Below are 13,615 nucleotides of genomic sequence, written 5' to 3'. Positions count from 1 at the left end.
CCAAAGAGCTTCTGCTTTAGAGCTAATCTCTTGTGCAGCAGCCTGAGTGTTGGTAAAAAGTAATCAACACACTGATCTACTGAGTTTCAGCTCTGAGATATTTGGTGGAAGGAAAGTCAGTCTGTTACAAGGCAGAAAAATGTAAGGGATTTGAGACAAAAAAAAGAAGAAAAAGTTCAGAAAAAGAAAGGAAAAACAGTTTAATTTGGACTGCTTATTTGATACAGAAACTGTCTCAAGCTGGGATTTGTGTGGTGCAGCTGCTTAGCAGATTTAAGTAGACAAGGACTCAGAAGCAATTCAGTTAGTAGGACTCAAAGCTGCATTTGACCTGTGTCCTCACTTTCCCTTGAGTCTAAGACTTTCCAGCCTGGAAATCTGTCTTGGCATGAGTTAGACATGTTCCAGTTGGAAAACACCCTCAGTTGAAAACACTTTCTCCTTTTCCCTTCAGTAAAAAATCTTTGTGTGTTTTCTGAAGGCAGTGTACCCCTCACTGGTAGAACTCTGCTCTTTTAACCTGGGTGGAGGAAAAAATCTTCTCTGAGCCGTTCGTTGTTTGAAATATTCCCTGAGTTGGAGGAGGAGATTAGTCAAAAAGTATCCCTGGAAAGATGCCTTAGAATCTTTTAGCAGAGCTAATTAATATGGAAAGCAGATATTGCAGTGAGTTTGCTTTGAGCTTTGGTCAGTGATTTCACCCCATCTTCATCCTGCCCCATGAAAGGTGCTGAACCAGACTGAGGATCATCGCCAGCGGGTTTTGCAGGCGGCTGCCAAGAGCATCCGTGTGTGGTTCATCAAAGTGCGCAAGATGAAGGCCATCTACCACACCCTGAACCTCTGCAACATCGACGTGACACAGAAGTGCTTGATTGCTGAGGTCTGGTGCCCTGTTGCTGACCTGGACTCCATCCAGTTTGCTCTCCGGAGAGGCACAGTGAGTTCCTCCTGCTGCCCGGGCTCCGTGGTCACTGGGTTTTCCAAACCACGTCTCCAAAAGCCTCCCCCGGGGCTGTCCCACTGGGTCCTCACAGAGAACAGTTGAATTCACATGCAGGAGTCATGGCTTATAGATGAGCTCTGTAACAAACAGGTTGTGTAAAGCTCTAAACTCAGGAAAAGGCTGGGATGGTGTGGCCTGTTCCTGTGCGAGTCCTGCGGTGATCCTGGTGTGCTCTGTACTCCTGCTCATGGGTAGATGTGGATCTTCCCAAAAGGAGCTCTCCAGGACATTGACAAGATCACCCTCTGCTCAGGCAGATAATGTGTCTTGAAATCCTTTCATTTGCTGTTTTAAAAAAACAAATTCATGCATGAGTTTTATGTCTGACCCAATCAATGTCCATCCTCACCACAAGTACTATTTCCCCTGCTGAACAAAGCAGGGACCAGTGGAAACTTGGCAGCCTTCCTCAGCTGCTCGAGTATCATTCTCATTGTGCAAGCACACTGCAAAAATGCAAGCTTGTTATTTTTCAAATGCTAATGAGGATGCAGTGCTGTTCTCTGTCCTCCTGTGCTCTCAGGGTCGGTTTTCTAATAATCTTTTTTTCTTTAACAGGAGCACAGTGGATCCACTGTCCCATCTATTTTAAACAGGATGCAAACCAATCAGACCCCACCAACATACAACAAAACTAACAAGTTTACTTCTGGCTTTCAAAACATTGTTGATGCTTATGGCATTGGAACATACCGGGAAATAAATCCAGGTAAATTTGTACTTGTGAAAGTCTGAGACATTTATCTCCATTTTTGTCATCGTGATGTTTCTCTGTATTGTCCGTCTTGTGTCAAAATTTCTAATCAAGTTTCTAATCAAGTTCTAATCAAATTTAGACCTTTCAGAATCAGAGGAGAAGCTTGGGAATTATATTCCTAAATTGCATGAATTGTCCTATGATTAATCTGGGCTTCCTCAAACACCAAGAGTGTCGTTTTTCTCTTGCAGCACCGTACACCATCATCACCTTCCCCTTTCTGTTTGCTGTCATGTTTGGAGATTTTGGCCACGGGATCCTGATGACTCTGATTGCTGTCTGGATGGTGTTAAGGGAAAGTCGGATTCTGTCACAGAAGAGTGACAATGAGGTAAAATGGCAGGTCATGCTGAGCTTTGCATTTTAAACCAAGGAGCTGCAGCTTGGTTTGCTCCCATCCTTGCCCCTTTAGCTGAGAATGCCCATTTCTCCTTATATTTGAAACTAATGAAGCGTATAGACAGAGAAGGAAGATTGTAGGCCACAGACTGAGTAGTTTCATAATAACAGTGAGTTCCTTTGGTTTTCCTTTCAGTTGTTTGAAGGAAATTGTTTCTCCAGTTTAGTAGATGAGCTGTTGTAAACGAATCACCCAAAACCTGGCTGGATCACAGAGGTGTTCAGTCACTGCAAAACTCCTAATTTCTGCACGTGTATTTCCAGGATTCTTCCTGTTTTCTGATCTAGGTGGGTTTTGCTTCCTCAGGCCTTAGGTTGGCAGGAGGTGACCCAGAGTCAGGATGGAGAAAGCAGGACAGGGTCTGCCCTGCCTGGTTCCAGCCTGGTGCTGCCAGGCTGGCATCAGTGTCTGCAGTGCAGTGTGTCCTCCCCAGCTGAGCCCAGGTTCCCTGCAGACAGTCACCCTGCCCCTTTATCTTCTCAGGTTCTGCTCTGCGGGGTGGCCTCTTGTTCTTCCAATCCCCACCCCAGGGAAATGGACACTTGGGCTTTTAGGCTGATACTGTTTGTCTGGCACCTGACTGATTTTACTGTTTCATTTTTATGAGAGACCTTCCTTGTTCTCATGGACTCTATTTGTTCCTTTTGTTGTTTTTTTTCGAACACAAGATGTTCAACATGGTTTTCAACGGCCGATACATCATTCTGCTGATGGGCCTGTTCTCCACCTACACAGGCCTCATCTACAATGACTGCTTCTCCAAGTCTCTCAATCTGTTTGGTTCCTCATGGAGTGTCCGGCCCATGTTCTACCCCAGAGGCAACTGGACGTGAGTAAACATTTGGCAACTAGATAAAAGGTGGCAGGGATGGGCAGGTGACTGTCCCCATTGTCCCCCCAACTCAGGAAAACACAAACTTCCAAATCAGGCCCAAGTAGAATTGGAAGAGGGATAAAAATGCGATACCTATTAAGTTTCAAACAGGCTTTTTTTTAGCTTTTCCCAGGAAGGTGCTAAACTGCACCTTTGCAAGTTTTTCCCCTATAACATGGCTAAAGTCCTGTCCCTGTGACACCAACAGTCAAGGGACAGGTTTAGTGTTCACCTGGAAAATCTGTAGGACCACACAGGAACCTTGAAGTTCTCCCAATCTGAGATCTTCCTTGCTCTCACAAGGGAAGGATGTTGTTAGCTTTTACAGAAAGAGGACAGTGTTGCTTGTGTTCATGTTTGTATGATCTCCTGACACCCCAACAGAGATGAGGTGGTTGCCACCACTCCCCTGCTGCAGCTGGATCCGGCTCTCGCAGGGGTGTTCGGCGGACCCTACCCCTTCGGCATCGACCCGGTGAGAGCTTTTCCTTTGCTGTCCTTCAACAACACCCCCTGTGTTAACAGAGGGAAAAGAGCCTGTCCAGTTCACTGTGAAAGATTTCCACACCCCAGCAATTCCCTTAGCAAACTCTGCACCAATGTTGGAAATACTACTGGATGATAAAATTAATTCTGTTCCAACTGAGACACAGGATGGAGAGACTTGTTCTTGGGGCCAGTAAGGCTTCTTCCTCCCCCTTTCTAACTTGCAGCATTTTAATCAATCTGGTTAGATTTGAAAATCCCTTTAAGAAGTTCCTTTTTTACCTTGGGGAAAATTATTTATCATGTTTTTCAGTCAGTCTTGGAAAGGTAAGTTTCCAAGTAATCCAGTCATTTTGTCTCTGTTCTGTTCTGTACACTGCTCCTAACGTCCCTTACAATACCTGATACAAAACTTGGTGTGTTCCACTTTAAAGAGGGAGTGTAGAAAATCAGAACTGTGTAATTGTTAATTTAAATGGATAATATGTTTTTAATCTGTCAAGGATACAGCCCCCTTTTTCCTGCAATTTATGCCTACCATAAAAATAAGCAAGGTTTGGTTCCTGCTCTGATGGTGTGATCAGTTGCTGCAAGACTCTTCCTAGCAGAAACGCTTGTCTACTCATTTCCCTAAAAGATATCCCCATGACAAACACATGTTTTTTTAAAAACCTACTCCTGCAGCCTGTGTGGTTAATGCTGTTTAGCTTAAAGTGAACATTTTCATTCTCCTCTCTTTTTCTTTTACTCAGTGTCTGCCTGACTCGGTGTTGTTTTTCACAGATTTGGAACATTGCCACCAATAAGCTGGCCTTCCTCAACTCCTTCAAAATGAAAATGTCTGTGATTCTTGGCATCATCCACATGCTCTTTGGTGTCACGTTGAGTCTTCTCAACCACATGTAAGAGCTTTGCTCCATTTCTCATGGGTGGGGGGACCCTCTCTGTGTGGGATGTGTGTGCAGGTTGAAGATGCAGGAGCTGCCCAAGATCACCCACTGAGGGGTGGGTGCAGCACAGGTGTGCTGTGCGTGTCAGACCCTCACTGTCTTTAAGCCCCAGCTACTGCTGAAAGGCTGAGCCCCTGCAGTTTTGTTCCAAAGATGCTCTTCATGTTCTCATTGAAAGCTGCTGCCCCACGTGTGCCTAATGCTAACCAACTGTCATTCTAAACTCTCTTTTTTTTTTTTTTCTGTAGCTATTTTAAGAAGCCACTGAACATATACCTGGGATTTATTCCAGAAATGATTTTCATGTCATCCCTGTTTGGATACCTTGTTATTCTCATTTTCTACAAGTGGACAGCCTACGATGCTCACACCTCAAAGGAGGCACCAAGCCTTTTAATACATTTTATCAACATGTTTCTGTTCTCCTATTCTGACACCAGTATTAAGATGCTCTATAAAGGGCAGGTGGGTGCCTTGGGTGGAATAAGATTGGAGATTCTTCATGATATTAAGAGTATTTCATTGACTTTACAATAATTGTGAAATCAAGTGTGAAACTATTTTCTCTGTGATAATTTCCAAAGCCTGACTCTATGTAATAGTGCAGAAGGAAGGAATAATCCCTATACCAGGAATTTAAATCTGTCTGACCATAAGTCAGCTGTAGCTCCAGAGCATTTGGATCCAGACAAATAGTGGGAAGTGATCAGGAATATTGTCCTGCATCTGCAGTGTGGTGCCTCTGAGCTTAGCTAAGGCACTAAGGCCCCTTCATCCCAGCACTATCAGACAGCTGCCAAACTGTCATTCCCTGCAGAATCTTTCGTTTTTTTTTCCTTAATCTAAACAAGTATCAGTATTAAATGCTGTGTTCAATCAGACAGGGCAGCTGCAGGCAGGCACTCAGTGCAGCACATCCTGCTCTTGCAGGAGGAAAGAGAGATAGGGAAGTGTCTGTGTCCCCTGGAGTCGTGCTGGGCTGTGTGGGCAGGGGCTGCCCCTGCATCACCTCAGACTTTTTTCTTTCACAGCAAGGGTTCCAGTGTTTCCTCGTGGTGGTGGCGTTGCTGTGTGTGCCATGGATGCTGGTAGCTAAACCCCTGGTCCTTCGCCATCAGTATTTGAGGAGAAAGCACTTGGTGGGTGACTATTTATTTTCTTTTCAATATGAAAACTAAGAACAGTTGAAAAGCCACGTTCTCTGTCTTGATCCTGGATACGTAGGTTCACTCCTCACTGTGACCTGTAAAACGTTAGGCGTAAAGGCAGGTGGGTTTTACTGGAGACAGAGTATTGCCTGCTGGCTTCTCAGATCTGGATCCAGCATGAAATGTGCTTTTAAAAAACCTGTATATTGGTAATGATAAAACCAACGTATCTGGCTTGGTCTTTGTTGAGGAAGACTGAGTAGTTGCTGGATGCACTTGGATTGTGCTTTCGCTGGGCTGACAATATAAAGCTTAATTGGGTGGCAGAGTTATCAGCCATCCTGTTAAAGCAGTTTGGATGGTAAAAAATAATAATTGAAAGGAAATAGACCTGTGCAGTTAGTTTGTGAGAGGTTGTCTTCTGGGGTGCTCTGCAGGTTTCCAACTGCACTGTAAAGTATCTTGGTATCAATGCAGGAACCTGGCACACGTGCACCGAGAGTGCTCGAGACTTCTCCCTGCATGCCTGGCAGACAGCTTTTGGGATGTTGAGTGAGTCAAAGATCAGTTCAGTTAAAGACATTCCCTCTCCCTTCTCTGACCATCTTTCATCCTCCCATGTCCCCTCCATTCGTCTCCCTTTCTCTTTTTGTTTTCTTCCTCCTCCCTCTCTCTTCTTCCATTCACTATCAGGAAGGGCAGCCCGTGGAGGCCCAGGTCAGCCCAGTCCCGAGCGAGCAGGCACTAGAGGCAGCAGCGGCTGCAACAGTGAGTGGACTTAAAAATCACCTGCTGGATTTAAAGATGGGAGTTGGCTTTCTATCTAATTATCAAGAGAGCACGGAATGTATCTGAATTTCAAAAGGGAATGACAACTGCACCTTTAGGGTGAAAAACACTTTCTCTTGGAAAGAGCAAGGTTCTGCAAAATCGATACATTCTGGAAGAACTACCAGGCTGAAGGATGGTAGTTGTGTGTGCACAGAATGCAGAGCACTTCTTTGCAGAGTGCTGCTGAAATCAGAGCCTGCAGAGCAGCACAAGAATTCCTTGCTACCACATCCCCCCAGGTTAAGTTCCCCTTTTTTCCTTCTCTTGCATATTTGTATAAGATAGATCAGGATCCTCCATGTTCCCATTTGGTTTGTGTTGCCAGGTGTGTCTGGGGTTAGTGACGGCTGCACTTTGGAGACCTCTGCCCCTGCAGGCACTTAGACTTCAAGCTATTGTAAAATGGTTGTGCAGAACAAATCCTCTCAGTAGAGTTTCTTCTGAATATCTCTGTCTAAGCCCACAGGCAGCCCTTTACTGCTAGAGCTTCCCAGCAGTGGAGGTGCAGCAGCTCCCACAACTTGGTCCCTTCCTCAGTACTGCACATTTCAACTTGGTTTTAGTGGCCAGTGCTGCCTGACAAGGAAGCTTAAACCTCACAAGCCACGTGAAGCACATTCTGCACCTCCCATGTCAAAGGCATTCTGAGGCACTTTTAGCTGTTAGCCAGTGTTTCTGTCATGACATTTCAAGTCGTCTCACGGAAATGTCAGACATCAAAATGGTTCTTTTGTGCATAATCCATCCAGCGTATTAAGTGCATCTCAGTATCAGAATCTGTGAGGGAAGGTCTTTGTGTGAGGTGTGGTTGGAAGTATAAAGTAAATGATTAGGGCATTTGGAGCCATGTTTAGATTGGATAGTGCACAGAGAATAGACACAAGTCAAGTGGGATGGAAAAGCTGCAAAAGTGCAAATTCACACAGGCTAGAATGCATGAATAGAGCACTCGTGCTGGTCATCAGGAACTTGTAATGTTTCAAAGATGCTGAAAGTCCTAATAAAAACATTGTCTTATAAATATATTTTTTTTCCATTTTCTTTCTAGTTTCAGAGTGTAAATGTCTATCTAATTTGTTTTTAGAAAACTGACAATTTTTAATTCACAGCTGGCATTTTGGGCAAATTTCTAGTTCAGCTTAAAATAAAAGTAGGTTTCTAAGAACAAACCATTTAAAAGAAGTTGGAGCAGCTGTTTGGCTGGGACACCAGAACTCTGTGCAGGCAGGTGAGGGGACGTTGGGCCTCCTTGCTGGCATCACCATCCCTCAACTTTGTCAGTCCTGATGCCTCCAGTTAGCCCAGAGCTAACACAGAGCTTTTCTTTCCATTCCTGGCATTTCATTTTGCCTCCCCCGGTGAGTCAGGCTCACAGGTCTTAATTCCAAGTCCCTCAGATCAGTCAGGAACATTTTCTGTCTGTGGAGCATGTGGAGGGAGACAGCAATGCTGCTGTGCAGCTCCAAGCTGCTTGCTGGACAGAAACTTAAAGGTAGTGATGCACAAGTGAACATTCATTGTCCAGTATGCATTTATGGTGCATGAAGGCTCTCCTGGAGGGCAGTGCCAGATGATGAGGGGGTTTGTGCGTCCTTCCTTGGTGGCAGGAGGGCACAGAGGAGGGGGCCTGCACAGCTCGCATGGTCGCTGTGCAGTGGTGACAGTTGTCAGGTGAGAGGAGCTCCTGACCCTCACAGTCCTGACTCAGTTTGCAGATCATTCTTGTCTGTTCAATGAAATTGTGGCTGAGGGTCAGATGTGGAGTGTCAGAACAAAGCTCTGTAAAAGGGACTGTTGGCACAGGGTAGGATTTCTGAGTGAGGGGCAGTCGGGTTCCCAGGCGGGGCTGGTGAGCTGAGGCTGTGGGAGCACACGTGTCTGTGCCAGCCCCTTCTGCTCTGAGCTCTGCTGTAGGACTTGTGTCCTTCACAAGAGCAGCAGGGTTCAGTCCTGTCCAACAGCTGCTGGGCAAAACATTGGGCTGTTGCACCTCAGTGCCAGCAAATGTCCTCTTGAGAGATGAGATGTGCCTTTTGTTTTACTTAGGGTTGCAATTACTTTGTAGAAATGTACCAATTACTCATTCAGACAGACTTTTTTTCCCAGCCCCAGCAGGAATCAGCATCTTTCCCATCCAAGCTGGGCTATAGCATTGTACAGCTGGCTTAACCTGGGCTTCAATGTTTTGTTTCCTTCTGTGAGCTGCTGCAGGTGGAGTCGTAAGAAACATGCTCTGACAGTAAAGCACAAACAACATTTTGCTCTTTCTTCTTCTGCCCGTGTTAGGGAACGCACAACTTTGGTGGCATCCGGGTGGGCAACGGGCCAACCGAGGAAGATGCAGAGATCATCCAGCATGACCAGCTGTCTACCCATTCTGAGGAGGGGGAGGAGGTAAGGACCTGCCATCCTCGCTCGCAGGGCCTTGCACGTGGTGACAGACGGTGTGTTTTGCCTGTGTGAACTGATTTCTAAGCAGTTCAAATAACATTTTCAGTGAAGTGTGTTCATACAGAGTCTCAGTCACTCCCAGGGCCCCAGAAAAGTAATAGAGCTTGTGCATAAAGGGAAAAGTGGCCCTGTCCCCGTTACAAACAACCTCCCCTGCCGTGGGGGTTGCACGGTACTCCCAGGGGCAGCTCCCAGGCTGTGGCCAGGAGCCATGGGCTGCCTTCTGCAGCAGTGAAATGCCTATATATTCATTCTGGCTTGGGGGTAATAGCAATTGCTTTGCTTTACCTCTGGGAGAGAAGCACAGGAGTCAGTCTCAGGTGGATGGGCAGCCTTGTGCTGCCTGTGGGCAGCTCTCCAGGGCCGGCCGTCTCCATAGGGCAGGTGACATGTCACTGCTTTATTGTGTCACGTTTAGGAGGGAGTTCCTGGATGTGTTGGTGATTAATGTTGTGATCCAGATGCTGCACTAAATGTAAACTTGTGTTTTCAAGCCTACAGAGGATGAGGTGGTAAGACTACAGCCAGCTTTGCCTCCCTGTGTACCTGGGCCATCTCCCGTTGGTGTAAAACACGCTGAGTTAAACATGTTATGTCATGACATCTTGTTTTCCAAAAGATCTGCCTAGTGACACATTACATGCCATTTTTAATTCTTCATACACACATGCCCATTAACAGGCCTTTAATTGCCTCATCTATACAGCTTGTTTGTCATACCCCCTGTCTGCAGATCTTTCTTAGTTTATCTGAGAAGCTGTGAAGCTGCAAGTCTGCAACTGAAAAGCTTTTGAACTTCTGAAGAAGTCTCTTTATGTTGTGTCTTTGGTAATTCTGCTCTGCAACAAACTGCTTAGAGATATTTTTTTTTTTCCAAAAAACTCTCTGCAGTTTTAAGGATAGTACTGGTTGTTGCCAGCATGCAAGCACTGTGCCACAGCAACCCTGCCATTCTCCCACTCCCCAGCGTGGTGGTAACTCTCTCCAGAAAATTGTCACTGTGTAAATATTTATCACGTCCCATTTACTGCAGGCTGACCTGCCATGTGTATTGGGAGGTGGTGCTGTCCCCTGCAGCAGGCTTTAGTAAAGAACTCTGCACAGTTCTGTGGAGAAAGAATTAGGCTTTTGACAGCTAGTTTAGCTTAATTGTTTGAAAGATTTATTGCCCTGGATATACTAGGAGAGAAATAAGGATAAAAATAGCTTTCTGTGCATGCTTAGAGCATTAGTAAGTAAGTTTAGAACATCATGTTCACTTAAATATGAGCAGTTTCTGAAGCAGGGATAAAATCCAAAATGTAGGGAATGTTTTCCCAAGCTGCAGAGTAAGAAACTGTCCTACATGGCAGACTTCCTTATAAGTTATTTTATTATTATTTCAAAAAATTACCAAGACACAGAGACTTCGCCAATGAATGGTGCATAGATGTGACTTTTTCAAGATGGCTTTGTGTATTGTTTTTGCTTTCAAAAAGGGCAAGTTCACATCTTGCAAAGTGTTCTTGTGATCCTGTAGCAAAGGCATAGAGGCAGTATTGGCTTGGAATACTGTCTCCTTCCTCATAGAGGCACGTACCACTGACCAGTGAATTTGTACGAGCACCATGTTGTTGCTGAACAGTCTTTTCCTGGCAAAGCCAATGGCTGGATTTGAAATTCCTTCCTTTCATACAACAGAATGTGAAAACAATAATCAAGCTGCAGCAGTGAGCTGTTGTTCTACAAAACCTAGCAAACCCAGATAATGCATTTTTCGTTTATGAAACTGATGTGCTAAACCAGGAGAAGACAGTGTCAGTGAGCTCCAGGTAGTGTCTGTGGTGGTGGCAGCAGGCAGCGTGTCCCTCCCTGTCCCCCAGCCAGCCCTGGGCTTGCAGCTCCTCACTCTCTGCTCTCTTTGCAGTTTGACTTCGGGGACACCGTGGTGTACCAGGCCATCCACACCATTGAGTACTGCCTGGGCTGCATTTCAAACACGGCTTCCTACTTGAGGCTCTGGGCTCTCAGCTTAGCCCACGCACGTGAGTGTTCCCTGTGGGATGGAGATTGGATCCGTGTCTCTGGTCACCCTGGGAGGGTGGTAGGGGAGAGGCAGGAGTGCAGGTCACCTTGTTGGAGCTCAACTGCCAGGCCCTGCTGGAGGACAGGGCTGTGTGTGCAGTAGCTGGGACTAATGAAGCCTGAACACCGGTGTCAACCTGCATAGCACTGCCAAAGCTGTCTGGGTTGGGGGGGAGGGATGGAGTTGAAAGCACCAAGTAAAGCAAAGAGCTGCTGAGCAAGGAACCTGCCCTGTTTGACAGTCAGAGGCCATGTCCTGATGTTTGGGCTGCAGAAGCTGTTGTCCTTCTGGAGTTTCCCATCTCATTGTGATGGGAGTTTGCGCGACTTCAGTTTTTGTTTTCTAAGTAAACTGCAGCAACCTTCCATTCTGAGTGTGCTGCAACGAGCCCCTTCTCCCCTCTCTCCTGGCAGAGCTCTCGGAGGTGCTCTGGACCATGGTGATCCACGTTGGCCTCAGCGTGAGGAGTCTGGGTGGAGCCTTTGGCCTCTTCTTCGTATTTGCTGCTTTTGCTACCCTGACAGTAGCAATTCTCCTGGTCATGGAGGGGCTTTCTGCCTTTCTCCATGCTCTTCGCTTGCACTGGTGAGTTACTGCAACATGCAGAAACTTCAAAGCTCTTCATAGCACGAAAGCTGGAGTCACTGGGACTGTGGAGACGTCTGATCTTCTAGAAGATTGTATTGATCCTTGCATAGGAAAGTGAGGCTATAATTTCGGGGCAGTGGGTAATACTGAGCCAAGATTAGCAATGTTCAGAAGTGCTGGAGTGTCACAGATCCACCAAACATCCACGTGTCCTGCAGCAGGTGTGCTCTGACAGCAGACAGTCTTTAACAGGGCCAGATTTCAGTCTTGCTTGCAGACATAAACCACTCTCCTGATTGTAAACATTGCTTAGAAATTATGGAGATAACTGATCTTTGCTTAAACATCAGATAGACTAAAGTTTTGTGAACAGTGGGATGGGAAGGCTGTGCTAGACAGCTGAGCCTGCTTGTGTTGGGGAGTCCTCTCAGTCGAGCTTTTTTGTTCTATGCTTTGGTCTGTTGCCTGGTTCTAATGTTTTCCTTCATGTGCAGTAGCTACTGACTGCAGTTTCCCTCACATGGCCTAGCTCCTCCTTGCCCTGCACAAGGGCAGCTTTGCCTGTCTGCCCTTCAGGGAACTGTGGAACAGTAACTCTTTCTTGCTGGTCTGACTGGCTGATGCTTTGTAGCCCCTTTCCTGTGATTCTTGAGCTCCTGTGTCTGCAGACAGACAGTAAATAAGAGGGAATTGCTCGCTAGAGAGCCCATCACTTTCCCTGCAGCCAAGTGTGGAAAGTGTTCAAGAACTTCCTCTAATCCATGTTTACAAGTGCTCATTGTTCCACTTCAGACTCCCTGGCTTGAGCTCTAGTGGGATCACTGGAGCCACATGGGAATGGGGGTTGCTCACCCAGGGTTCTCTGCAGCCTCAAGTGGATGAGGGTCTGTCTGTACCTCTCCTCCAGCTTCTGCTAGTTGCTGCCATCTCTTCAGGAAGTTTCTTTCCTGGTAGGTCAGAAGAAGAAAGTGAAGTCCCTTGAAGTTCCCAAGGAATAGTCAGTCTTAAATGGGAGGAAAAGGTTGTGAGCACTCTGTAAAAGCAGTTCTGTGATTGAAAAAGGAAGCCAGTGCCTTAAAAGAAAAGGAAGGAAAAAAAAGAAAAATCAGCCTTTTTGCACTTTTCCCCTACTTCTGGGGAAGGGAAACTTTGTCCTTTGCCTTGCCTGTTGACAGCCTAAGTTGCAGGCTGGAGTGTCTCTGTAGCACCAAGTGGAGCCTCCCCATCTTGTGCCCAGGGGACTGCTGCTGAAAATGGCTGCTGGATGGTTCTCCGCTTTTTCCTGGCATCCAGCCTAGAAATCCTCATACCAGTCACTTGAGTGCTTCTTGCTGCCTGGCTGGTGTTTCTTCATCCTCACCCTGCTGTCCCTGTCCCATGGGACAACACCCAGCTTGGGGAGCAGGGAGTGAGCAGAAGCTCTGACTCCATTTGTGGTGTTTCTGATTGCAATTTTTGGCTGAATTAATGGATTTTCAAAGTCTTGTCCTCTGGATGTTAGTGCTGTGTGGCACATCTCTGAACAGCAGTAGATGAGCAGCTCTGAACAGCTTCTTTCCTTGCCAGGCTCTGGTGTTCTCTTTTTACCCAAGGGGATGGGCTAAGAGAGGAAAGTGTTCTGGGGTTCCTGTCTCTTGGTAATAACCCCAAACTGCACTCTCAGACACAGAGTTTCTGGACCAGGAGGCTGCAGTTCAGCCAAGAGGTGGCTTTCACATTGCCAGGCTATCTCCTAAGGGTGATTTAAAGTTGTCTGGAATTGTGTCAAGGGCAGATGTGTCACTGGGCAGTGACAGCACACAGGTCACAGCTGGGGAGCTGCACAGCTGGAGCAGTCATGTTCTCCCTAAAAGTGTGTTTCAGAGTTGTAAAACTTCAATGTATGTTCTGCAAGAGAAACTCTGTTCAAGCTTAGGTCCCAAAAGGCAAGTTTAAGGCACTATTTCAGACTACAAGTAATCAGAATTTATTTTGGTTTGTTGGATTTTCGTTATTACTGTGGAGAGGAAGGCACCTGCATTTGTTCAAAAGAACATGCTGTTGACATTCCTCTTTGCTT

At 46.3% G+C, this 13,615-nt stretch overlaps 1 protein-coding gene across 7 annotated transcripts in view; it reads left to right on the top strand.

Moving 5' to 3' along the window:
- The window catches only part of ATP6V0A1 (ATPase H+ transporting V0 subunit a1), a 28,731-nt gene that overhangs the window by 10,259 nt on the left and 4,857 nt on the right, over nt 1–13,615 (top strand). For 2 of the 7 annotated variants that reach the window (XM_051640547.1, XM_051640545.1), the window contains exons 10-22: nt 728–940; nt 1,565–1,715; nt 1,955–2,094; nt 2,832–2,992; nt 3,422–3,512; nt 4,307–4,425; nt 4,722–4,938; nt 5,505–5,612; nt 6,315–6,389; nt 8,739–8,846; nt 9,398–9,415; nt 10,810–10,927; nt 11,382–11,553. In XM_051640547.1, coding sequence (XP_051496507.1) covers nt 728–940; nt 1,565–1,715; nt 1,955–2,094; nt 2,832–2,992; nt 3,422–3,512; nt 4,307–4,425; nt 4,722–4,938; nt 5,505–5,612; nt 6,315–6,389; nt 8,739–8,846; nt 9,398–9,415; nt 10,810–10,927; nt 11,382–11,553 — 1,691 coding nt within the window. The remainder of the gene's footprint in view (nt 1–727; nt 941–1,564; nt 1,716–1,954; nt 2,095–2,831; nt 2,993–3,421; nt 3,513–4,306; nt 4,426–4,721; nt 4,939–5,504; nt 5,613–6,314; nt 6,390–8,738; nt 8,847–9,397; nt 9,416–10,809; nt 10,928–11,381; nt 11,554–13,615) is intronic. The other 5 variants (XM_051640550.1, XM_051640548.1, XM_051640551.1 and 2 more) reach the window with 3 other exon arrangements.

Source organism: Apus apus, chromosome 25 (genome assembly GCF_020740795.1).
Source record: "Apus apus isolate bApuApu2 chromosome 25, bApuApu2.pri.cur, whole genome shotgun sequence".
NCBI lineage: Eukaryota > Metazoa > Chordata > Aves > Apodiformes > Apodidae > Apus > Apus apus.
This window is presented reverse-complemented; position numbering and strand designations above follow the sequence as displayed.